We start from the raw sequence: 27,273 nt of genomic DNA, 5'->3' as shown, positions 1-27,273 counted from the left end.
CAACACTGAAGCAGTAAATGAGGCAAAGAAAAAAATATGCTGTAGGAAATCAAGAGCTCAATGGAGAAAATGTTGCTGAGCTTGTCAGATAGCTTTGAAGCAGGATGGGTTTATTTTTGTTTGGTTTGGGGTTTTTTTTTTGGTTGCAACAAAGTTGCACCAACCAAGGCTGCTGATGATCCTGGGCTACAGAATTCCCTTTCCAGCAGTATGTGGTTGACCATGGGAAACTAACTTCTGGCTAAGTAGATTCTCAGATCTGCTCAGTGCTGATTCAGCCCCAGTGATCCCTCTGGAAGGCAGAGTTATTAAAGATGTGGAGGGCATTCTGTGGGGCTGGGAGACATTTTGCCAAGGAAACAGCAGTGCTTTTATTATATGAATTAATAACTAGCCCTGGGTGTGCTTCCAGAGCCAGAGCATATTAGAATATTAACAAGGAGGTGCCATTCCCTTAAACCAGGCAAAGGGGTGAAGCAGGGGGCTAAGTGGTGGTGGGTGGTTGCTGAACTTGGTTGTGGATACCCATAAAACAAGCAGGTAAAGAGGATTCCTCTGGCTGAACTGGAAATTCAGGACATTTCTTGTTCAGTCCATAAGGGCAACATCAGCATTATTTAGGGCTTGCCACAAAAGGGTGTTTTTAAGCAGACATATTCAGAATAATTACTTTGATTTTCTGTGGGTTCATATTCTCAAGAAGAATGACATCCCTGGCATTACTCTGGAATAGCTATCCCACTTTATGTTCATATTGCAGTTTATTCTGGAATAATTTCTACAGGGATTCTTGCTGCTGAGTTCACTGTGCTAGGATCACACTGGAAATATCCCCATTCCTTCCTTCTGCTCTCTTAGAAACACTTTGCAGGGAACTAGAAACAAAAGAGACTTCATGCTCATTTAGATTTTGTACAAGACTTCCTTTATTATAAATAAAGCTGCATGAGAAGATCTATACAAATTCAACAGTGTCCTGCTATAGAAGCAGCGGTTTAAGTACAGCATTGTCAATCAAGGAAGACCTTAGTTTGAAGAATTCTGGTGTCACTGCCCATCTTGGCTGCATTGCCAAGATTCATCTTTGTACTAGTTTTGCTTCTGAGCTACCATGTTATGCACAGACAACCCCAGTTCTAAAAAAAGACAAATAATAAATAAAGCTGTTTCCAAGGTAAGGTCCTATGAGAGCCAACCCCTCACTGAGCAGCAGCAAAGCTGTTACAGGTGCTTTAAGTCTCATTTCTTCACCACAGAGAAAACACTGCAAAGACTTTGCATTAAAAATGGCTGGTGAACACCAAATCCTGCTGCTTGGATACTGGATACATTTTTGGATCATTTTGCTTTACATCCCTGTAAGACCTGTATACAGAGCAACTTGCAGAGAGAGAAACTGTTTTCTGTGTCTGCTTAACAGTGAACACCCAGCATCTCCCCTTAGAAGAGACATTCAGCTCCTAAACAGCACTAATAACCTTAGACCAAGACATTTTCTGAAGGCAAATGGCTCCTGAGGCTATGCTGTAGATCAGTGGTTGCTATCAACCCACCGCTAATTCCATTGCTTTGACAGAGCCTGTAAGAAAATACTAAAACCACAAGTTGAGGGCACAGGGAGTGGTTGGAAACCAGTGGAAGGCACTCAGAGTTCATCTGTTGAATTCACTTGGTTAGCAAATAGCAAGAACAGTACTGAGGCACAAGAAAGAGGCCATTTACCTTTCCTTAGGATGTCTCACATCCTAAGGATGTGAGATACAGGCATGCCAAAGAGATGTCTGTTACTCAGGTTTGTTACTCAGGTGTCATATGCAGTTTGGTTTTAAAAGAACGTTTTTCGCTTTAAACCACAAAATCTCACTTCCACTCCCACCCTTTAAAGCTGCTTCCTATGAATACCCACCCGGATTTTAATCAAGGCAGAACTACACATGGGCAACACTAAAAATTCTTAGGACATTTTTGCTGGCTGATGGAACTGGATTGTCTTAAAAACCTTATTTTGTGAAATGTGAGTGTGGGCTTTTACTGATAGGCTAGTATTTGGTAGGCAAAGATTTGACACAGGAGAGACAAGGCAGTCCAAGGAATGACGTGCTTCACATCATGGCCTCCTTGTACCACGGCAGAGGTGTGGTCCGAAGAAACTGTGTACTAGCCTATCTTCTGATGGGATATGTCTGTACCTTTGGCTTGTAATGAAGATCTCCTCTCTGAGGCTGACTGGAGCACAGCTTATAATCACAGAGAACCCTTCCCCCCAACAGGCATGAGTGGGTTCCCTCACAGCCTAAATGCACAGACCAGATCACTTTAAAGGTGCTCAGGGCAAAATGGGCATATTGCATGTAGGAAAATTAAGCCAAGCAATTTGCTTTCAGTGGAATCAAACCCATAAATTACTTGATTCAGCTCCAGCTTGTGTTCAACTAAACCCCATGGGAACACTTCAGGGTCAGTTTGGGCATAAGAGAGAACAGGCATACAAGTACAGAAAACAAAGAACAAAAGATTTCAATCCACTTATCAGTTCAGGTTCCCTTTGAGTCTGAGCAGTGGTGCTTGGGGCTGTGTAAAGACGAGTTTGTGCATGTTTACAAGCCCATTGCAACTGGCTTGCAAAGCTTTGTTCTGACATTTTAATAGGGGAGTTACCTTATTCTGTTCAACAGCCTTTTCTTCTCATGCTCCCCCTGCTCAACCTTATATAAAAGTTATTTTTCAACTCTGAATGTAATTTCCTGAGGGACCTGGGTTGCAAATTTGTTTCTGTTCTTTGGACAGTCTAAATTTAGACTCCTGACAGGAAACGGCAGAGAAATTCTAATTTCTCTCTGGCTGGGCTTGGGGCACATTTAGAAGCAACTCCAACCACAACTGCTCCAGCGTGACCTGTCTGCCAGCAGTCCATGTAAAGCTGCATCTGCTACGGGCACTTTGCAGTAAACCTGGGCAGGTAAAAATGGCAAATGGCCTGGGTTTGCAAACAACTTACACAGCTTCCAATGCAGCCTCCAGGCTCCAGTATTGACCCACCCTCCCATTACCTCTGCTTGTCACTACCTGCTTGCCATGTCCCCTGAGATTGCTCCTGCTCTTTCCTATTGAGGAAAGCCCTCTTGGCTGTACTAAGGAAAGCCAGGGGCTTACAGCACTCGTTAGCGTCAGCAATTAGTCCTGCCCTGTTGCTCTGCCAGCCCTGGCAATCTCCCAGGCACTCATCACCAAGGATGCTGAAGCAAACACTGATGATCCATGACTTTTGCCTGCTGGCATTACCCACCAGCCTCTTCTCTCCCATTCCTACCTACCACATACTTTCTGCTCAGAGATCCTACTTAACTACCTGTGGTAATAAAAACCAAGGGAGGCAGCACTTTGAGCATAGTTCCCTGTCACCACCTGTGCTTTCTTATAAACCAGGTGTGGAGACACGAGTTACAGCTTTCTCTGCCTTTGTGCGTGAAGTGTCCCTCACTGGTGGAGGGAGAGATGAGCAGACACCAAGGAGGTGGTGAAACAGTTTTTACCAGGAAAAGGGAGGAGAGGACATGTCTATGCAGAGATTGTTTATCAACTGGATAAGGCTGGATAGCAAGCTTCATGCTGTATGCTGTCCCCAGCAGTGATACAGGATTCAATCTTCTCTCTGATGTGAGAGAGGATTGATAAAAAGGGACCCGTGGAGTGACAGTAAAAGCATCCCTGACGGGTCTTACCTCACAGAACAACTATCCTCTTGTAAACAGGATTAAGGGAAGCCCTAGTGTAAAACTTTGCAGGAAATCCTAGTGTAAGAAAATGGTAGGAAAGGTCCCTTAGCACTGGAGGCCAGGCTCCTGGGACCAGCATAAAGCAATTATGCACTGAGGCCCTGGCTTGGACCCCACACTCAGGAGGTGAGGATCTCCTGAGTCCTCTCCTCCAGCAAAGCCACCTTGCTGGGGCTGGGCAGCCCACTGGCACAGCACTAACGTGCTTCCTGTGGGATTTCAGGCATTTCCATTTTTGCACTGGTTTTTTTTTAGCCCATGCCTCAAGATTCTCCCCTGGCCTGAAAGCCTGCAGCAGCTCTCCTCCTTTGCACTCCCAGCTCAGCAAATTACAGTCCACTAGTGCAGCTCCTCAGAGCAGCAGTCTTTAAAAAGATTGAGGAGAATGTATAAAGTAACTATTGCCTGCATATATGGAGCAGAAGAGATGCAACACGGATCACAAGGCAGCTGCAGACAACACTGCCCAGGTCTACTACATGAGCATCTTTTGCATCCCTTCCTTCTCCTCCCTGCTGGCCTTGGCCTAATTAAAACCACGTGCAGAGTCACATTCTCATTTGGAGGGTGATTGTTTACTCCTGCTACCAGACTGCTGAGATTGGTTTCATTACAGGATAATTTTGGAGAACTGCTTCTTTTAGGAAACCAAACCTTACAGCAGTCATAGAATCAGAATAGTTTGGGCTGGAAGGGACCTCCAAAGATCATATAATTCAACCCCTGCTTTTCCTTTCTCTCTAGGCTGTTCTCAAGCCTTAGTGCCCCAAGGTAAGGAAAACAAACAACCCAAAATGTCAGAACTCAATAGTGGTGTTTCTGTTATCTAAGGTAAAAAAGGTTCCTGTTCATAGATCCATACCAAATGGGCAGGAATATAAACCACTAGCCATGTTACCATGGAAGACTTGAATGAAATGGTCTGAAGACACAGACCCTGCTCTGCTACATCCTCCCACAAGAGAAAAAATGTGCAGGGGTGTTTTTGAAGGACAGGACAAGCCATTTAAATTGCTGTTGCAAGTCCAATCAAGAAGGCTTTTTCTTCTCTTTTTTTTCTTTTGTTTTAATTGCAGTTCCCTTTTGAAGCTGTGTTTTATTTAAGGATTTTCATCCAGTCCAGATCTTGTGCATGACCCTTGTTGTTTCCACACCAGCATGGAGTCTAATGGTGCACTTTCCATTGGTGAAAGAGCTCCTGCTGTCTGCAAGCAGACAGGCTGCTTTGATCCCAAGATCCTGTCTCTGATTTCCCCCACCCTGTTCTTATCTCCCCCTTCTGAAGGAAATGAAGTATATGGCCACCATCACACCCCCCACCCCCATTTGCATTGCAGGCATCTGAATAAATTACTTATATTTCTTGCTCACCACTGCTGTAACATGACTGAGGCAAAATAGAAAAATATATTCTTAGCTGCATAAAACCAAGCACAGCAGTGGAACAGAAACCTACTTCAACACTGTATCTTCCAGTTTCCCCCTATTCTCCCCTCATTGCCTCTTCCTTTCTGCAGGAACCATGGTCCAGGACAGGTTCAGCTCCAGACAAGAAGCTGTATTGGCAAAGTTAGCTGTCTCCAGGAGGCTTCAGGAAGTTGCCCTCTGGACTTGTGCTTAGAGTTTGGCTTTGGTTAAAGGGATTCCTTACGGATCCCATTGGTGTGTGCAAGGGGAATGTGCACTGTGTACTCATTGATCAGTGCAGACATGTTCCTGAGCATCTCGTGGAATGTGTCCACCATCTTCCCGTAAATGTCCCTGCGTAGCACAAAGGGACGGAAAAGGTTGAGAGGCTCAGCCCTCTGAAATATGATGGGGAAACCCAGCTCTGCTGGTACCTTCCCATTGCCAATAAAGAAGTGATAGAGCTTCTTTTCATGCAAACATTTCTCTAGGAATTTCAGCATGTCCTGTAGGCGGGCCTCCAGCTTTTCTGGGGCCCAGTCCTGACTGGGACGTGCCTGCAGGAGATGCAGCAGCACTGTCTTCAGGTGGTAGTTGGTGAGCCCGCTGGGACCTGTGAGGCTGCATTGCTTCCCATGGAGGAAAGAGAGGATCTGAAGGCAGCTGACGTGGCAGGCATTGGCAGGCAGTGTTTTGGAGACCAGCTGGATGAACCTTCTCTCATACACTGAGAAGGTGAGAAACCAGTGGGTGCTGGAGGGGATGTCTGCTGCCAGGCTGCTCCGAGGGAAGTGGGAGATGAAGTAAACGTCAGAGTTCTCATACTGCACCACAGGGGTGAGGTTGAAGGCAATCGATTTCCCCGATTTAAATTTTATCTTCAGGGCTCCTGGTGAGTCCAGGAGGCTGAAGGAAAGGTCAAATTCATACTTGTGGGAGATTCTGTTCCAGGCCTTGGTGACAGCAATCTGGAACCACTTCATGACTTGGTCAGCATCCAGATATTGAGTATTTTTGAAGCACAGGAGGTCTTCCATCTCACTGCTGGGCCTGGTACTACTGACCTGGCTATGGAGGAGGCACAGCATATCTTCCCCTAGTTTAGTCTTGTCACAGATGCAACCTGTTGCATCCTCATCTGCCCTGCACACCTTGATAGTGCCATAACCTTGTTCATCTGGGGGAAAAGAGTCACCAGAGCACCAGGTTTGGCAGCGAAAGCAGTAAGGCTCTGGGGGGGCAAAAGGCACTATCAGATCACAGACGAAGGGTTTGCGCACTCTCCAGTTCTCATACATGCTCCCCACACCCACGCAATCTTCCACTTCCATGTCGGCATCCCGGTTACAAACACTCCTCAAGGCCTCCAGCAGGTCATCTGCAAAGCCCTCCACCATCTCCCGCATCCTGGCCATGTCTCCGGTGGTACCCAGGATACGCTTCTCATAGAAGCTGGCCAGAACAGCCTTGTCAGGGAAGGCCACTCCTTTAAATGCTTTTCCCAGGACTGCCATGTCATCTTCTTCTCCTCCTGTGTCCTGCCAGTTCCCCTCTTGGAAATCCTGCCTCCAGAGCTCAATCAGCAGGAAAATGACCATGGAAAGGGCAGTCCACATATCCCATCGGACTTTTTCCTCTTTGCTTTCCTCCACTACCACTGCAGCCTTTTCCAGAGCCTTCTGTGTGGCTTCCTGGTCCGCGATTTCCTGCTCCAAGCGCAACTGCTCCAGCCGAAGGCTCTCCTCCCGCTCCTTCATCTTCTGGATGATTTCTTCCGTGTTCTCGGGGACGGTGCCATTCTCCTTAGGGAAGAAGAGCGGGTGGTTGACAATAGCTGTAATCACCAGTAGGCACACCCGGAAGAGTCCCACGGGCATGGCAATTCCTTCCCTGGAAGAGAGAGAAAGGTGGAATGACCCATGATTCGAAATATCTTCCCTCAAGTGAAAAAATGAAAGGAACTCCCCACTGCAAGAAAAACTTTGACATCCTTTCTAGCCCTGAAAATAATGCTTGAATCTAGAAACTCCTACGTGCATGGCCCTTTCTGCAAGTTAATAACCAACTTTCCAAAGAGGCTTTATCAGCTGACAGTGAGATGGAAGAGGCTCTTATTAAATGAACTGCGAAAAACAGAACTGTGAAGGCACTTCCTGCTGTCAACCCCTTGTGATGCTGTTAGGCAGTATGGGAGGGCATGTCCTTCCTTTGCCTCTCCTTTAATATTCCCTGGACAGAAAGGAAAGAAAGAAGCAAGCAGAACCTCCCCAGGTGTATAAAAGCAGGGCTGGAGACGAGCACTGCTTTTTCTCACCATAAAGCTAATATTTCAGATATGACAATGGTATAGGCAGGTCTGTCCTGGCCACCTTCCATGTTAAGCATGTCTGGGAACCCACACAGCCTGCTTGGATCAGGGCAGCCTTCACACATGAGGCACACATGAGTGGGAACAAGCCTGCACAGCTTTGTGCTTCTAAGCAGGAACTACAGGCAAAGCTCTTCCTGCCTTTCAGCACCACCAGCATCAGGCTGTGGCAAACCCTCCTGGCCCCCAGGATGCCTCATGATCACATTCCCCAGAAGAAGGGCAGAGACTCTGCTAAAATGGAAAGGGTTTCCTTTAGCTCAGTAGTTCTAAAAGCATCAGGTTGCTTATTTTTGGTGCTTATGACACTACTGACCTGTGGAAGACATTAGTAAAAACCATGGTTAAGCCATCTCCTCCAAGCAGCCCCTTAACAGCTGTGCTTGCAGCCAGCTCACTCCTGTTAGCAGTGACCTCAGCAAGGCTGTGAGTCACACCCCAGCCATGTGCCAGCAACAGTCCCATGCCCTTGGCATGACTGAGACCACTATGGTGTTTTGGAGTGACTTTGTGTGGTTACTGGCTCTGCTGCTCCAACTCCACATTTAATAAATCTCTCTGTGCCATGGGGCTCACAATGAAAGGATTTAATTCCCAACTTTCTGGGACATGGTGCCATTGCCAGGGTCTCTGCCTGGTGGTGACAAGGCCTCCCAGAGGGCTGGGCCAGATGGTGCTCAGGCTAAAGCCTGGCCTGTTTCCTCCCAGCTGGCATTTCTGTTTCTGGAGGGCTGGCATCACTATCAAGAGCCAAAGTGCCTGCCCAGGGCAGTACAATCTGAAGTTGTCACCCACTGCTGTGATGTTGGAAGCTCACCAGTTCCTCTTTCTAGCAGTATCACCTCTCAGTCCCAGCACAGGGAGATCAGAAGGACAAGATAGACAAGCAGGGATATTTCTTCTTCCAGCTGGGAAATTTTAGCACAGCTGCTTTAATGCCTCAAAAGTGCTTGAGAGAGAAGGGTTTCTGTTACAGAAATAAAGTCTATCAATAAAATACTTCATCAATCAGACCAGAAATAGCAATCTCATTCCTAAGTAATTCTGCTGTGGGATTGAAGCTGTTTCATAGAGAGCCAAGAGATGGTGAGGCACTCTGTGTGCTCCAGGAGGTCATGGCTGTAATTCTGACCCCCTGGAATAGCTCCTTCCTGGCTTGAACCCAGCATGTTTTGGTGCCACAGCAATCCTGCTGTCCCAGCATCTGGGCAAGAAGGAAAATATCTCTGGCAATCTCATTTATGCCTCCACAGGGCACACAATAAAGATAAATGCATCCCAGTGGACCTTGTTATCATAACTGCACAACAAACTGCTGGTTTTGACTGCAGGAACCTGGATTTCCTCAATGTGAGCATTTACTGTACATGGGAACTGTATCCTTCGGCACACAATTATCTTTGCTTATGAGAGGGCTGGGACTGGAATAACCAGGGAAGGGAACAGGATTGAGATGCATTGTCCAAGCAGCAAGAAAATTCACACGGTGCTCAGGATAATGCTCCATGCCCCTCCCTGTGTAACATTTACCAACTACCCTTTTTTTAGATGCCATGCACATGCACAGTTAAATGTTCTTATGCAGACATTGCTCTGGAAATAGTTTGTGGCCCTATCCTGTCCTTTTTTACATTTACATTAACTCTTTAATTCATCAGGCAACAAATTAAAGATGAATTAATGTCCAAATCCGGGTGTTCCAGTTATTCAGTGAGCTCCATGCCTGGGCACATTTTAAAAATAAACTGGAGTCACCCTGCATTGCAAAGGGCTTTATCAGTTTGCTGGGGCAGGGCAGGAAGCGCTCGTGAGTTCCCTTCCTTAGTGCTATGCTCTTGCAGACCACATGTGCCTTTCAAGCTTAAAAATAACATGGCCAGGGGCCAGGTGCCTTCTTCTTGCAGTCTTGACCAGGATGACATCACTGCTCTGCTCTGCTAGACCACTGTCCCTGCACATGAAATGTTTTACTGTTACCACATTACTTCTAAGATGCGTAAGGCTGAAAGAAGTCAGCTTCTTTAGGATCTTCTTTCTCATGCCCAGCTGCCCATGGGCACACTGCTGCCACAGTTACCTGTCCCAAAGCTCTGCTAGCAGCAGGAGTTAGGCCAGACATCCCCGAGTCCATCACTGGCTGGCTCACTTGAATTCACTCCAGGTCACACTGACATTCTAGGATACCCCAGCTCATTTTGCAGGATTGGGTTAGGGAACTTGCATGCAACCTCTGCCCTCAGCAAACCCTACAGGCAACCTCTGGAAACTGGAAGTGACAAGATGGTCACATCATGTGGATTTGTGAGAGGAATATCTGTTTTCAGCCCAGAGCGAGTTCTGCTGGTCAAAACTGCCCTTTTGCTACTGTAGCTACTGACTCCAGAAAATGAAGCCAAACATTAACCTCAGTTAAGGTTTAAGGTTAATGGTGCTCAGTGACTGAAGTCAGTGGAGCCTGGCCTCAGCAGCAGCAAGAGTGGTACGGGCAGAGCATTCCCACATCTCTCAGACACAGCTTTCCTGGCTAATAAGAAAGACTCAACAATACAGGTGAAACCAGTAGCACTGCCTGCTATGGCGCTCCAGCATTCCCCATAACAAAGGCTGCTCTTCCCCCTTGCTTTTAACTCCAGCCCAAGCTATTTAAGCCGGATAAAAATATTTATGCCTGCTCAGGCTGAGGCAGCTTTTGTGTGGGGAAGAGGGAGAGAGTCCAAACCTTTCCAAGCTGGAGACTAAGAAAGAGAAATGGCAATTTTTCAATCTATGTATCAAATTTAGCAACATTTCAAATATGGGGGAAAAAAATAAAAGGTATTCGTAAATTTCTAAACAGCAAGTTCTCCAAGCAATCTGCAACCTTTTCTGAATTTCTCACCCTGACAGTTTTTTCCTTTAAAGTATAAACAACATCTGGACTCAGTAACAGGCTTACATCCTACCTACCTTCTGCAGAACCTCTTGTGGCAGTCCTGGGGCTCCAAAGACCCCCCAAAGGGTGCCACAGTCTGCACCACAGGCAGGCCACTCCTGCCAGCAGCCAAAGCAGCCCTTGCCCTGCTCCCTGGGCCAGGTGAGAATGCAGAGACCCTCCCTTTCTTCTGTGGGCACGAAGCAGGGAAAGGTGGAGGAAGACCAAAGAAAGCTGCTTGGGAAAGGGAGAAGGGCCAGGGTATGTGAAATCTCACTATCTTGATGTAAAGCTGTCTCTGCTCACTGCCCAGCATGTGATGCTACTTGTTCAAACCTGCCTCTGGCACTAGAATTAGTTTCCTTCTGGGCTTTTCTGTGCCACTCACTCCTGCAGTGACTAGGGCCTTCACCGAGTTTAAGGTTAATGACCACTCTGCACAACCCTGGGAAGTGAGGGGGCAGACACCATCCCACCCTCCAGCTGGGAGTGAGCGCTCAGAGATAAAAACAGCTGATCACACTGCTGCTTGATTACAAACATCAGCTGCATCCTGCAGCACTTGGTATGTTCAAAGGGTCCACCAAGGGCACCTTCAGCCCTCCACCTTCAGCTCCCAGGCAGGTTAGCCTTCATCCTTTCAAATCTGAAGCTGCCTCCTCAGCTGAAGGATCCTGACCAGCACCAGAGCAGGTCCTGGATGATGCAGGAAGCCCCAAGAGAGGAAGGGGAAAGGTGATGCTGCTGTCGTACAGTTCAGGTTGGTGCCATGAAGCCACAAGCAGAGGGAGGCCAGCTCTCACCCTAGCCCTTTGCTGCCAATTTAGTGATGTTTGGCTCACCAAGAGCACAGTTCCAGGTAGCACAGCATAAGGAAAGGGAAACGGCACAGGAAGAAGCCTTCACAGAGCCAGGCAGCAGCAGCTCTGCCTTCAGCTTCTTCTCCTCTTCACAGCATCACAGAAGTCATACAGGGTTTGTGTGGACCAGCCTGAGGCAGATGCTGCCCTGTGGCAATGTGTGCTCTCCCCCTTCCCAAGCCACCCTTTCACAGGGCATTTCCCGGCAGGAGCAGCAAAGTCCTTCATGGAGATGATAAAGCTCAAAGTCATAACAACATCCTGTCCCTTCCAGCTAAATGTGCTTAATTTCTGACATCCCCAAGCCTTCCTCACACCCTTTTCCATAGCGGCTTCAGACCCTTTTGCCTCCTGCTCAACCTGGCAAAGGAAAGAAAGAGACGGCAGCTTGCAATCTGCCTCTGCAGGCTGCTCGTGTGCTCTGAGCCCAGATAACCCTCTACCTTCTCTGAAGACATGGGAAAATATTTCTCTTTCATTAACAGTGCCTTCCTTTACTCCAGAGTTCCTCATATTGCTTTATTTTTTCAGCCATTTTATTCCTCTAGATTTTGAATCACGGTAAGCAAAACATGCTCTGGCTGGTGTTCAGCAATAAACCAGGTAGGAGAGAGCTGAAGCTTTGATTCTTAAATTGGAAAAACCCAAGTCAAGCCACTGAGTGCAGTTCAGTATTACACTGGAACACGCCAAGACATCACTTACAACACACTCGATTGTTTCCTGCAATCTGTCTGACACAAAAGGCAATGAATAGGTGGCTGCTACATTGTGTTTTGCTTTGGTAGGCTGCAAGAAAAGAGGCATTTCAAGTAGATGATAGAAAATACAGCTGGTTGGGAGGCCTTTTTCGTTGAAAGCTGCCAAATTTTTAAAACCAGAACTTTCATGGGAACAAATATGATTTCTGACTCTCTCATTGGGAAGATCCTTGAGGTTTGGAAAGGACTCTGCTACTTGTTTTGACTGAGATTAACACCTCAAACCATCCACTAATCTGCAACTGGGACGTTCTTACTGGAGAGATGCGAACCTCAGTGTGAAGGGTTTCAGGCTCAGCTCAGCTGCACTTCCTCACCGTTGAGCTTCTGGGAGCTCTGTGATTCCTTCTCTTGCTGCACAACAGTAAACAAATTACCTTTCAACCTTTGAGTGTATAGTCTGAAAAAAGCTTCTGCTGCATTTACAGAGATCTAGGCAAGAATAAAAGTTTGCTGAAAGCGTTTAGTAATGCACCATATCCTTCTCCAACTTGCAAGTAACACTGCCACCTCTGCAGGTATTCAGATATGATCCAGCTGCCACTAAAAGAAATCAGGTTTTCTCTTAGTGGCGACTACAACCTCTGATTTGTAAGAAACTCACACAATGACAGGAAAATGGGCAATGCAGAGATGCAGGTCAGTATAACTGTTCCTGCCAAAAACCTGGACAGAGGCACTTCCTTAGACAACCCCATACCCACACAGCACAACGCAGCCAGGACAAGCTCTTACTCTCCCATCTCCTGAGCACACAGTCAGCTGCAGAACACACAGCCCAGACAGGAAAACTAAGGGATAAAAATCCGATACAGAGCCTGAGCAGCACCAGCTTGTGCTTTCTTCCATTTGAACTTTCAGCTCCTATGAATTAAGCTGTGTGCAGGACGTCAGTGGGATGAGATGTCGACTGGGACAGAACAGTGCCAGCCACAGCAGCTCTAACTCATGTTCTGACCTGTTTTTTGAGCATTAAATTAGTGCTACAGACAAAGTACCGAATTCCAGCTGCCAGCACAATCTCAACTGGTTCAGCCCCGGCAGATGGGATTGGGCTCTGTCTTTGGCTCTCTACCAAAGCCACAAGTGGGGAAGAACCAAATGCACCAATACATGAGGTGCAGGGGCCTGGATGTTGACACTGGTAACACAGCCACGTTTAAAACCAGGACAAGCCAGCTGCCCTGCCCAGGACTACGGCAGTCGGGTATGGCACAGCAACCTCCTTCCAAACCATGCCTGGAAGCCACACCCCAGATTAGCTGCTTGGCCACAGCACAGCAGTTGGACAAGGCCAGTTGCCTGATAGCTATTGTTCTGCTGTTTGATTGAGAACGTTAGCCTTTCGTAATATCCGTGGACATCCTGTCCCAGGCCTGCTGCAGTGCCAACAGGGTCAGTTGCGCGGCCCGAGTCGGACATCCTGCCCAACAGGTCTGCTGTGGACTTTCGGAAACAATATTTTTCTCCTGGAGGTCACCAGAGCAGGTATTTCCAAGGAAATGCTGATGCTCATCCTGTGTACAGGACTAGATAGCCCTCCCTTCCCACGGGCAGGCAGATTCGGGGGGGATAAGCATGTGAAGGGCACTGACAGTGCTCTGGCGAGAGGAACGACACAGAATTCAAGTCCAGGATAAAATGGCCCCCCTTTATTAATGAACTAAATCTGTCTTTTTATAACTTGGTTCGCAATAGAGGAATGATATGATTGGTCCATTGATCAACCACCTACCAGTGTGATTGGCTGAACAGTATAACACCCATTTCCAACATATTTCTTCCAGTGTACCAAAGCGATCTCCACAACAACCTGCACCTGTGAGATAGTTTACAAAATCTCAAACTGTTTCCCAGCTAGGCTGCGTGAGAATGGAGACTTTCACAGGCGGCTGTAGAAAGCTAGAAAATTTCTCTGCTAGCCTTTTAGTATCCACAGAGTAGACCAAACTTTTGTGGGTTTTGTTGGTTTTGGCTTTTTTTTTCTGTTTTTGTTTGGTTGGCTGGTTGGTTTTTTTTTTTTGTTTAGGAGGAGAAAAGACACACACAAAGAAAAAACCCTTAACTTACCACCCTTACTGGCACCCTCTTCCTCTAACCCAACATGATGGGACCCTGGGCAATAGTTGATCATTCCCTTGCACACTCTTTCATCAGCACAGATGGACAAACACCCCTGCTGCTCCACCAAAAGCCTGATAGTGTCAACCACAATGTATGGAGCACTGTCACTGCACACAGGCTCTCTATCCTCCACCTGGTGCTCACGCTGGGCCCCACTCTGGTTGTCACCCCTTCAGCCACACAACAGCTCCTTGCACGTGAGGAAGCCATGGCTCATGGATCTGGCCTGGCAGTCACCTCAGGGAGAGGTGGTGAGTACAGAAAGGGTTCAATTGCCAAGATGTTTGTTTAAATCTGCCTCCCTTTTCCCCACTTAATTCTCAGCAAGGCGGAAAAAACCCACACCACTGCTGTTAAATCAGGCAGTGGTTAATCTGGCTCTCCTCATCCTGTGGTAAGCATATGCATCCTTGTACATACAACTTAACTGTACACCCATTGGAAGGAATGCTTAGTTATTAAAAGAATTGGTGGAAACTTTCTAATAAAGTTGATTTCCCAGCAGGGACACAGCACTCCAGCACATCTAAAAAAGAGCACATGTGGATATTGACAGGGCTCAGACATGACTTGCAGTGTGATTACATTTTACATGTGAAACTATGAAGTCCCATTTCAGTCATGAACCACGAGCATTAATGTATTACAGACAGCAGAAAGCACAATAGCTGCCAGACACTTCCACACCAAACAAAAACACAGCAAAAAGAAATGTCATTGCAGGTTGGGAATTTGGCTGATCTGAGATCTACTCCATCACAGTCTCGACTCAGTGACAAAGCCACACTCACAGAGACCAGCAGGGCCAAGTATGTGCTTAAACAGGACTCAAAAACGCTGGATGGGGTTGAAGGTTTGTGTGATATTGGACCATTGTTTTGCTAACTAGTCACTGCTGTTTGTATTCAAACAATAGGGGAAAAAACTGTATTTAAGAACTGGCTATTGTTGCCAAAACATCACCACAGAAATCAAAAGCAATGCTTATTCCATTGCCTGAAATCCCAGCTTTTTTTTTTTAAACACAATATAGTTCTTTAAATAAAGTAAAAAACAAAACACAACCCATCAGCCTGTGAAAGCCCCTGCAGGGATGGGTAGAGGGTGTGGAAGGAAGAGAGAACAAGAAGAGCGCTTTTACTGCATTGCCCCATTTCCTTGCCTCTGACCAGGATGACTCCCTGATCTAAGCAGAGACACTGTGCATTGCACACAGACTCTGAGGAAGAATCAAACCCTGTTACTTCATTACCTAGTGACTCTAGAAAAGATCAGGAGAAACAACACAAATGCTTTGGGAAGCAGAAATCCCAGTCTTGGCTCACTTGCCATAAACCTAAAAACTGCCAAGACAGACGCATGCACACAAATATGTTGGCTGCAGAGTACTTCTGGCTAATCCCGCTCTTCAAAATGAGTTTGAATAAATAAAAAGCAGCAGAAGTCATACAAGAAAGTCATACAAGAAAACAAACTGCCCCACTTCCATACAACATTTCCATGAAGCTTATCCTTTCAGCACTCATGGCCATCAACCCAGAGCCATTTTCACCCAAGGGAATGAATCGGCCTATTGCCACATGCACCCATATTTAATAATTTGCATGTGCTCTCTGCTCAGTCCCCTCTTCTTACCAAGAAAACAAAACATCTCTAAGCTCTTTGTTTCCCTGAAGAATTTGCAAACTGAACGCTGGGAAGAAAAACTAAAAGATTCAAGGGGAAAGGAGTGATGTAACCTGCAGGGCTGCAGCAGAAGTTTCAAACACACATACTAAGATTGTGAAGCCACGTGGTTTTCATTTGGGATGTTGGGGTGAGCACATACGGTTGCTTTCTTTATACCATAAGCACAACAAAGGAAGGCTTTGTTTGAAAGCCAAGGGACAGCCTCTCGGCTCACTTAAAGGCTAAGTTACAACGTAATGGGAACTGTGACTCATAGCTGTGGGGCCCCTGCTCACGGGCACAAAAACCCCTCTGCTGCAGCAGGCAAGGAGCTTGGCAAAGAACAAAGCCTCCACCTCCACATGGGAGACCCAAAGCATCCAAGACTAGTAGCAAATACAAGGCTGAGCTGAGAGCACGTGTTGTGGATGACTTAGCACACAAATACCTCCCTTTCAGTCGACATTTCTTCCTGTAACTCCCTCAGAGTGTGAGATCATAACCCTGCACCTATTCCAAGAGCACGATGCAGCTATGAGTCAACAGGAAGGTGGGATAAACATCATCCAAGCACCTTCAGACCATCTTTTGACTTTGGCTGCAGAAGAGCATTGCCATGGTTCTTAGACTGAGCATAGCCATCTCACTAGGTGGGACCACACTAGAGCTCTGTCCTTAAGTCACCTACTGTGCCAGATAATTTGTGCCATTTTGTGTTACAGGAGGGGAGGGTCAACTGGTGGATTCCAGCTACTCAAAATAAAGACATCCCTTCCATCCTTGCCCCCACAAGACTGGAAGATAAGGGTAATTTTTAATTACCATGAGTTGCAATCTGCAGTGCAGAGGTGTCTGTGCTGCTGAAACTTCAAGTATTTTCCCTCACATTTCTAACAGTCCCAAGGTATTTGGTTGCTAAATCCCCAGAGGCCTTTAGAAATCAAACTCTCCTCCGAAACCAGTGGCAGTAAGGTACCTGAACATCCAGGAGGAAATAGATCAGGATCGAAGCATTCTGGATGCAGATATGGAAGATCAAGGTCCTCTGGGAAGCACTATAGTGTGAATATCAAGTGTGACATTTTAAGTTTGAGAACATCTCCTCAGCTCCACCTCTGGTATGTGTTAACACTCTACAAGAGCTTAAAAAATAGGAGAAAAAGGAGGTCTGAAAAAGCAATACAGTTTCTTCCCTCTGCCTACACGCACGGTTTACACTGTGCCTGGATGATTTCTGGCAAGTCTCTGTTTACTTTTTTCTGAAAAACTTCCAGCAAATCTCTGCTTCTCAAGGCAGTCTAGACTACTTCTTAGCTGCCCCTACCTGCAGGAAAATCTCCTTATCACTGCATGTGCTTTCTCCAAACAAGCTGTATGGATCCCTGCTGGGATCCTGGCACAGGCAGGTGGTATCTTGTCTTAGGGAGCTGCTTCACCTCCTTGCAGACAGTGTGGGAACCATTTGGTCCCACTCCTCATCAGGTGCTCACCACTCATCACCAAACCCTCTGCAATTTGGAAGAGCTGAAAGCAAGGCATTCTGAAGCCGATTCACATTGTTTTTATTTGGGTTTGACCAGAAACTCTTCCTTTTCAACTGATGGCACCCACCATCCCTGGAGGCAACCCATGAAAAGATGAGTTGGTGACACAGGTGGCTCAGCTGACACCTTATAACTCATGTCCCTTTTCCTGCTCAGGGCACAAGAACCTTCTCTATGTGCTCTTCCCCTGGTTTCAAAAGTGAGGGAACAGTAAGTTTTCCTTTGCCAGGCAACCAGCATAACCCCATGAGTTGGAGACTGTGCCTAACAGGGCTTAAATTCTGCAACAGTTGGCTGCAATGGTCCTCATGCTTGCCAACACCATGCTTGGTTTTCCTGAGCCACATACATGGCAGTGGGATGCACCAGACGTTTTCCCTATAAATGCTGAAAAACCATCTCTGCCTTGAGGCAAATACTGCTGATACAAATAATGTGCTAGATCAGCCGGAAAAACCTGACTCTGGAGGAGGGATAATAATGAAAGATGGCGAATGGAAAGGAAAAAGAGAAAGAGCTTCATTTACACACAGGAGAATGGCAGTGGGCCAGCTCTCACAGCTTTGATTGGGGCTGGCTGGAGGAGCATGCCAGGGAATTCTGTGAGCTGAGCTTTGCTAGAGCAGAGCAGCTGTTTGAACTCTGTCATGGGAAAAAGGGGACAGACACCACCCAACACAGATCCAGAATAAATAAGTAAAAAAAAAAAAAAAATCACGTGGAAAGCATGAACTAACAGGTACTCAGAGCTGTAGCAGGACATTGTGGCAGCCAGGACTGCTGCTCTGGCAGTTCCCTCTGTCATCAGCTCTGGTTCTTGCCTTCCCACCACTGTTACCCACAGAGCCTCCTGTCACACGCAGAGCAGCACTGCCAGACATCTTGGTTTCACCCAGCAGTTCTCCTTTCAGCGTGTTTTTAGGGGTTTTCATACAAACGTGAGAACTCTACACATCGCTGGCTTGTGAAAACAGTTTCCCTTTGTCTGCCGCTGCTGTCACCCTTGATCATCTGGAAGTTGTCCAGGCACTCCCAGGCATTTCTCTCCCTCTAACACTTAGAAGAGGGGAATTCCAGTACTTTCCCAGTCTGGGTAAGGTACTTCTGGCAAGTTCTCCTGCACAGCAGAAAATGCATCAGTAGCTGATGTCAGCAAAGCTTTGGACCCTTTCTTCTGCCATCACTCTCTGACTAGATCCCAACTGTACCAAGCAGTCAAATAAAAACAAGTTTATATTGAAAGTCCAGAAGAGAGAGGCTTTTAACACTGATCTTCCACACTGAAGCCATTTCCAGATTAAACCTTCACAACATTGCTACTTTTGCTTTGCAAGAAGCTGTCTCCCTCACTGCTGGGAACATTTCTAAAATATGAGCCACACCAATTTCCTTTCAGCATTTCTGCTGCAAGGCTCAAGATCTCCTAGTGAGAGCCCATCAAGAAACTTTTTAAAATCCCATCAAATCTGGAAGGAAGAATGACCCCTGGAGCACTTACCTGCTACACAGCTTTGCAGGTGCTCATTAAACTTCACATTACTACCATCACTGTGATGCAGAGAAGACTAAATTCAGTCACCCGCCACTGAAGCACAGCCAGGAAGTCTGCAAAACACAAAGAGAATGAATGAGGAAGTGAAGGCAGAAGATGGGTACATAATGCAGTTATCTAAATTAGGGATTGATTAAAAGAGAGATTAACTCATATGCCCTTACCTAATAAAATTATCATAAAAGCTCAAGAGACCAGAAATAATCAGTTTGAAGTGATCAGGGAAGAGTTAAAATGCTGCTTCTCCCATGGGAAAGTGTGCAGATCACACCGTGGGTCTCTCAGCCTTGCAGACCTGTCAGCAAGCAAGGACCTCCTCCTCTGACTCCATCCTCACCCACCAGCACTCTCCTTTTAAAATGGATTAGGGTCAAATGAGCAGCTGCATAAATGCAAGGGCTGGGACAGTTTTGTCTGGGATTAGTTTGTCTAGAAAAGCATCTAGCTACTGTAAGCAGCTTGTAAGGTAGAAATACTTGCTCGGGGAGTTGGGTTTAGAGAGCTAATGGGAGAAACAGAAAACACAGAAGAGGCAGGAAGCAAGCGTAAGAGCACAGGAAGATGTGAAACACAGAACCACAAAAGATAAACTACAGTATTTTAGGATAGAGAAGTGAAGAAATTTTATATGCAACAGGAAACAAAGTCCCCCAACCAGAAGCAGGAGAGGACTCAACAAGCTGGTTGCAGGCAGACAACAGAGACATTACCCAGCTGTGCACAAGTGGGCTGGGGAGGAGGAATGCACCATCCTCATTTCCAGCTACCACCACTTCAAACCTTCCCACTGTCTTCATCCAAAGCCTGATGAAATGATCAGTGTGGGCTGAGCTGGGCTTTAGAGTAGGGCTCAGGCTCCAGGGCTCAGCATTAGGTTGACACATCCTTGCTCTCTTGAACTCCTTCAATTCACCTCCCTCCTCCCACGTACCTGCTTTGACCAGACTGTGTGTACAGTTTCACTTCTCTGTGGAATTTCCACTGTGAGGCCAGATGGAGCAAATGGGCTCTGCTCAGCCCTCCCATCTTGCAGGGCTGCTGGTGCCTCTGCTCAACCTTTGCCACAACACCACCACCAGCAGTACATTGTGCTGAACACAGGAGAAAGACACCCCAAACCTCAATGGTCTGGATCTGCACTGTAATATCCCAGTGGATATTTGTAAGCCCTGAGGGCCTGCAATGTCTGGTCTCATGGTGGCTCAGGGCCAGTGAGGTAGAGCAGGTGCATCTGCTTGGAGGAAAGGAGCTATTAAATGCTGTGCAGGAACTGTTGCTTTGGGACTTACTATTCACTTGTTAAGATAATTTTCAAATCTCAGAAGAGAGAGCTTAAGTTAGGGTCTCCCTCAACTATATGCATAGATGTTGGAGAGACCTTGACTGAACCTTATGGGTACTGGAAGGCCACAATGATGTCTCTTCTAGAACCTCCAGGCTGAACAACTCTCTCAGCCTGTTTTCATAGGAGAGGTGCTCCAGCCCTCTGATCATCTTTGTGGCCTCCTTTGCACCTGCTCCAAGAGTTCCATGTCCTTCCTGTGCTGGGAACCCCAGAGATGGATGCAACACTGCAGATGGAGTCTCAGCAGAGTGGAGTAGAGGGGCAGAATTCCCTCCCTTGACCTGCTGGCCATGCTGCTTTGGAAGCAGCCCAGGACACGGCTGGCTTTCTGGGCTGTGGGCACACATTGCTGGGTCAGTCCAGCTTTTCATTCAGAGAGACCCCAAGTCATTCTCCACAGGGCTGCCCTCAATGAGTTCTCCCAGTCTGTCCTCATATCAGGAGTTGCCCCAAATCAGGTGCAGCATCTTGCACTTGGCCTTGTTGAACTTCATGAGATTCTTGTGGGCCCACCTCTCAAGCTTGTCCAGGTCTCCCTGGATGCCATCCATTCCCTCTGTTGTGCCAACAGCACCGCTCAGCTGGGTGTTATCTGCAAAGCTGCTGAGGGTGCACTTGATCTCACTATGCCACTGATAAAGGTATTAAAGAGCACCAGTCCCCAAGGGACACAACTGGCTTTCGCCTGGACAGAGAGCCAATGACCACAACTCTCTGGATGTGTCCATCCAGTCAAATCCTTATCCACTGAACAGTCACCCCTTCCAATTCATTTCTCTCGAATTTGGAGATGAGGGTATCGTGTGGAATCATGTCAAAGGTCTTACAGAAGTCTAGGTAAATTAAATCAGTCTGTCTTCCCTTGCCAAACATTGCAGTCACTCCACCATAGAAGGCCACCAGCTTGGTCAGGAATGATTTGCCCTCAGTGAAACCATGCTGGCTACCTCGAATCACCTCTTTGTCTTGCATAAGCCTTCTTAATACTGCTTCCACGAGGAAGTCTGAGCAACTGAGTTTGTTTTGAGTCAGCCCTACACAAGAGCCTCCTCTCCTTGACAGAAATAAAAGCTGTCCCTGCTCCAGCAAAGCTCAGCAGCTTATCTGGCCTTCAGGTCATGGCAATAAAACCTGTTTTGCTGCTGGTCAAGGTTGGCTCAGCCAACTTTGCACGGCCCACGTGTGTGTGTAAGTATAAACAAGCTAAAAAAAGAGCCCTGCTGCAGCTACACCCCAGGCCAGCTCTCCATCCCTCAAGCTGCCTGAAGGTTGGCTACCTGCCTCCCTGCCTGCTCCAAGGAGTGAGTGGGCAGAAGGTTTTGCTTACACAGCTGAGCCCACATCCCTGCAAAACCTGGAATTCATGGTTGGGCACATGACGATGCTACCCAGTGCACACCCTGGCCACGCTCTCTCCCTCTAGCCTGGAAACCAGAGTCTCTACCTCTCTCCGCCACCCAACAATTACAAGTGCTGATGGAAAATATGCTGCCTGGCAGCAAACCTGCTTTTTCCCCAGTATAAATGGATTGTAATAACACTTGGGAGAGAAAAAGCTGGCCCACCCAACAGTCCATTTTAAAGGGGATCTAAAGGAACAAGCCAGAAGCTTTTTTCAGCTTCCTTTTCCATTGCACCACTGCTATGGATTGCAATTGCAATTCTGCAGAGCAGAGTGAGCAGGACAGGACAGGACAGCACAGGATAGCAAGGACACTCATGCAGGCTCTTCATGGAGTTCATATACCTGTGTTAATTCATTTGCAGGCAAGCTCCAAGATAATGAAACCACAGTCAGCAAGTAGACAGTTGCAAAAGCCAGACTAAAATTGTCCTTTGGAAAACCATATAGTTTTTCTTGGAAAACAAACTCAGAAATTAGTGAGATCAGCTTGTGAAACACCAGTGTTAGTTTTCTGTGGATCAGATTCCTTTCCAGTGTTAGTCATTGCCATGCAAGAAGAATCATAAGCATTGGCATCCCTCTGAGACATCATGCAGAGACACACAAGAGCCCTTACTGCCATGGATAGCACCAACAAAAAAAAAGGGGAGCAGGACATGCAGCTTTTGGTTACCCTAGTCATCACATGGCCGAAAACAATTACTCAAGAAAACCAAGTTCCTCAGTCCCTGACCAGGGATATTTAGCCTGACTTGAGGCAGGGAAGGTAGTGTAAAAAAAAAAAAAAAAAAAAAAAGAAAGAATGTGTTCTTAGTGTATAGTAATGCTCCAAGCAACAAGGAGAGGAAGAGAGCTAGGTGGGGAGGGGCACCACCTGAGCTCTTGATAAACAAGTTCAATGCCTTCGGTGTGCACAGGTCGCTTCTTCCTTGCAGATGCCCCTGGTGTGAACACAGATCAGTCTCGTACACCCAAGTCATGCAAGCAAAAAATAGTGTCATCTAGAGCTGGGAGTCAAGAAACCCTCAGGGCTGGTCCCAGTACTCACATTGGTTCTCTGAATTTGGGAAATCAATTCACGTCTCTCCACATCTGTGGCAAGCACACTAAATATGTGCAGTTCCCACGTGAGAGCAGCATGAAGCATCTATTGTGCTGAAAACAAGGCTGAAGAGAAGGCTTGAAGTTTCTATTCCTAATTTCTATGCTCTACTTTTCTTTGAGGACTGAGAGAACCGTGTTCACTTATACTAAGGAAAATCTGATTTTAAAAGCAGATGCCTATGAAGGTAGCCAGAATCACTTTAGTCAGAGTTGCAGAAGAGCATTACCATCATCACCAAACCAAACTAAAAAACCTCACACAACACAATAGCGGCTCTCCTGTCCATGAGCTGCTTTCATGGCAGCTCAGATCCTTGCCTGGCAGCTCATGGCAAACACTTGCGCCTGAAGGAGATGCACTGAGTATGGGTGAGGCCTACAGCACTCATTAAAAACATATTAATAGTAATGTTTGCTTAGAGACACTGCTCATCTTGCCTGACCACGTAAGGGATGCCAATAGCAACATGTCCTATTTTCCTGAAGGATTTTAGCATGGCAGTTCCCAAAAGAACTGTTTCAGTGGGAGACTGCCAAGCTGAAGATGCCAAGGCCACTAAGGCTCATGTTCTGCACGTCAGTTTTACAGACCACTCACTTCCAGTATCACAGTCCTGGCTCACTCTGGTTTGAGCTACAAATACCTGCTGGCCACCATAAAAAACATGCCCACACACATGAAGAGCAGCTCTACTGAAAATATCCCTTCTTCAGCTCCACTGAAAACTTCCCTCCTCCTCTCTGTACTCATTAGTGAGATGTTGTGTATCTCAGAAGAAAGACAAGGAAGTTTTAAGCCCAAGCCGTGTAACACCGAACGTGCAGCAAAGCTCAGTGATGCATTTTCCACGGACTGTACATGTCGGAGGTCAGCGCTGGCCCCAGGACAGCAGGGGCTGTGGCACCAGCAAAGGGCGATGGCCGAGAGCTCTCTGATCACACGGCTCGCTCCCGCCGAGTCCCTGCGGCCGCGCTCCCGCCGCTCCCGGCGCCCCGCGCCTTCGCCTCCCGCCGGGGCTGCACAGAGAGGGATGCCCAAAGCTCTGCAGGAACTTTGGTGGGCGCAGAGCCCCGCCTCAGGGGCCCGACCCTGCCGGTGGCCCGGTACCCACCGAGACGGAGAAGGCGCACAACACAAAAGTTACCCTGTGAGGAGAACCCGGGGACAGCCACACCACCGCGACCCGCGGCGGGCAGCCCGCACCACCGCTCCGTCCCGAAGGCGGGCACGGCCCTTCCCGCCCCCCGGACAGACTCACCGGGCCGGGCCGGGCCGGGTTGGCGGCCCCGCTCCCGGGCGCTCCGCGCACACCGGCGCTGTCGGGCGGCGGCGGCTCCGCGCGGCGAGGGGCAGGAGCCCGCCCCGCCCGGGCTGCCGCTGCTCTTTGGTTTGCTGCTTCTCTCCTCCTTCAAACCACCCCCGCCAGCCCTAGGAGCCGAGCCGTGCCCCGGCGGGCGGCAGCGGGCTGTCTGATCTCCCCCTCGGCTCCCCCATTAGCTTCCCAGATGGTGTTGGACCGAGGGCACGGCGGACGGAGAGGAAATGCGCTCATCTTGCTTCTCGGATGTATTCTGACCTCCTGGTGGTCGTGCCTGAAAGTCCGGAAAGCAGTTGAAACTCGTAACCTCGCGTACTGTTCTTATCAAAGCAAAGGAGTAGATCTCGGAGGTGCTGACCCATTTTCGTAATCAAAGCTGGCACAAGGAAAAAGTTGTGGAGCTGCTAACATCCTTCCGAGGCCCAGAAGTGGTACCAGTTTCTTTAGAATCGTAGCATATCCTGAGTTGGAACGGACCCACACGGTCAGGTCCTGGCCGTGCACAGGACAACCCCACCATGTACCTGACAGTGTTGTCCAAATGCTTGGTCCTTGTAGGGATGTGGGAACTGAGGCACAGCAAGTGTTAGCTAATGATCAAGGCCACAGTAAAGGATTTTTGAAAGTTTTCCAACACTACCCTCACTCTCGAGTTAAAGGCCATCTTGTATTTCTCACAGAAATAAGTTTTCTCAACAACTGTCACTTTCACAGGAAGATTAAGGGCATGAACATAGTAACATCTATGTGATTTAGGGAACTATATTGTACCTCTTCTCTTTCCACAGCATTGCAACAACGGGTTTATATTACTACTGCTCTGGCATGTTGCATGTTCTCCACCACCACTGCTTTGATTTTTTTTTTTAAGCTCAGATGGTGAACATGTGCGGTGGTGGGAGACAATCTGCGTTTTATGTTGCACTAAGACTTTGTGCTATCAGGGGGACACCAGGCAAATGTGGTGGCACAGATTTGTTCTGAGGCTGGCTAGCTTATGAGTGATAACTGGGACTGTTAAATCATCCTATTCTTTGTATTTCCTGAAGTGCTTGTCGAATTAAATAACAGTTTAAGTGTTATTCAAAGGGTTTGTGTTTGTAAATTTGTGTATACAGCTATTATTTCCTCAGTGTCCGAATCAAATTTATTCAGTTTTATTAGTAACCTGGATGTTATTAGTACATTCCTTCCTCATATGCCCTAATCTATGGAAATATCTCTAGCAAGAGCAGTACTGGAATCTCCCTGCTTCTCTGTTGCAGGATCCAGCCTGTCTGGTGCATTGTTTCTTTCCCCTGGGAACTTCACAGCAGCTGGAGGAGAGAAAGCAGCTCCTTTGCCAGGATCACAGCTATTCATCACCTAAGCCAGAGGAAAATGTCTATTAAATATCACCCACATAAAGCCCAATAAGGTAGTAATTACTGATTCTGAACGTGTATCTATATGGATATACACAGTGGACAATACAAATCACTATAGTTTACAGTGGCTATGATTTGTATGTATCTGCAAAATTTCTCTGGGATACAGGGAAAGACCTGAACATTTTTCACAGGGAGGCTCACATCTCAACAGATTATATTACATATCCACCATCCTAGATTCAGGATCTACTTTCTGTGCCACCTAGGATAGTATAAAATTATGATAACAATACAATACATGTAAATGGAAAACTCAAACCAAGACACATTCATTTGATTTGTGTTAGGGTGTTTTTGATGCAGCTCAGCAGTCTGAAAGAGGGAAAGCTAGAAGCACATATCCTGATAACTCTAGGACATGATTCATTGTTTGAGTATTGCTGCACTGCAGAAGGCTTGAGATCATTATCTTGCTAAAGGTAGTAATTTATTTGATAATGAGCCAAGCTCCGCTAACCTTACTCACATACATGCTGTGCAGGACCTGAAGCTGCAAGCAGTGGAGTAACAGTACCATAGTTCTTCACACACTGGGACTTACCCTGTGGCACTGTGACATGGCTACTACTGCAGCAGAAATTAGATATAATAATATTATTTCTAAAATGGACTCTTAAGATGCCATCAGCAGGGGCAGGACAAAAGCAAGATTTGGGCTGAGAGTCAAATTTTAGATACCTTTCTCAGCTGCCTTCAGACATGTTAGAAGATTGAGAACTTAATCTTTCCACTAGTATTTCTAATTCATTACAAAACCATCGATAGTTCTGTAAACTCTTAGAAACGGTAAATAAAAAAATCGAAGAATACAGGAGACAACTGCCAGCCTGGAGTGCACAGAGGGATTATACTAACACTTCACACAGAGAAAGCAGGAGTGATAATCTTAGACTTGTCAGGCCTTGCTGGGGCCCAGCCTTGTGTAAGCCTGAAGCAGACTGCAGCAGGACAGTGCTTTAACAGGCACACCAGAAGCAGATCAAGGGGAGAAGGGAGTGGGGTACTCCTACCCATGGATGTTCCACACCTCCTGGCTATCATGCAAGGACATGTGCAGGGAGACGGGATCACCTCCTCACAGTTCACTATATGGTGTCCTCATCTACCTCCTTACACCTGACCTTATAAACATCTTAAATCTCAGTGATTTCTCCAGTCTTTTCTGGGTATTAAGATTTTTTTCTAAAAGCCTCTTCCTGCCAGAGGAGTCAGGTGTCAAATAGTGAAAGATGCCAGACAAATTTTTTCATGTAAGGAAAGACTTGGTGGTTGAGAATAAAAAGGCTGAAGAATACAATGTGAGGGGAACAGGAGTATGATATTAGGGCCTGGATTCTGCTGCTGGAACCAAAAGGCTGTTGGAAAGCTAATGAGCTCACAATGACTCTATGTATTTGAAGCTCATCTTTAAATAGACCCAAATGTTCCTGATTGGGAAGACAGCCATGGGTCAGAACTGGTAGGCAGGTAATGGGAATAATTGATTGAAGAAACCTAAGAGCTCTGCAGGGCCAAGTGTATTTATGTTACCTTGTAGGCTTTCCTTTATAGCCTCTCCAGTGATTAATGATGCTGGGCAACCAGGACAGGCAGGGTGACTTCTATCGGACCATTCCTTCACATATATAGGAAGAAAAGTTCCCCCATCTCATTCTCTAAAGCTGAAGGCCAGATTTGTAGCATAAACCATAACACTGGT

General features: G+C 47.0%; 1 protein-coding gene across 2 annotated transcripts; it reads right to left on the bottom strand.

The window, feature by feature from the left end:
- Positions 1-902: 902 nt before the first annotated feature.
- Positions 903-24,123, bottom strand: LOC125329535 (inositol 1,4,5-trisphosphate receptor interacting protein). 2 transcript variants are annotated; one of them, XM_048311672.1, is made up of 3 exons: positions 24,085-24,123; positions 18,918-19,024; positions 903-7,073 (listed from the first exon to the last, which is right to left on the bottom strand). In XM_048311672.1, exon 3 carries the CDS (start codon positions 7,058-7,060, stop codon positions 5,411-5,413), a length of 1,650 nt encoding a protein of 549 aa, XP_048167629.1. In that variant the 5' UTR covers positions 7,061-7,073; positions 18,918-19,024; positions 24,085-24,123; the 3' UTR covers positions 903-5,410. The 2 variants fall into 2 exon arrangements, with proteins under 2 accessions (XP_048167629.1, XP_048167630.1); XM_048311673.1 differs by lacking the exon at positions 24,085-24,123 and adding an exon at positions 19,136-19,833.
- Between the last annotated feature and the right edge of the window lie 3,150 nt (positions 24,124-27,273).

This window comes from Corvus hawaiiensis, chromosome 8, assembly GCF_020740725.1.
Source record: "Corvus hawaiiensis isolate bCorHaw1 chromosome 8, bCorHaw1.pri.cur, whole genome shotgun sequence".
Lineage (NCBI taxonomy): Eukaryota > Metazoa > Chordata > Aves > Passeriformes > Corvidae > Corvus > Corvus hawaiiensis.
This window is presented reverse-complemented; position numbering and strand designations above follow the sequence as displayed.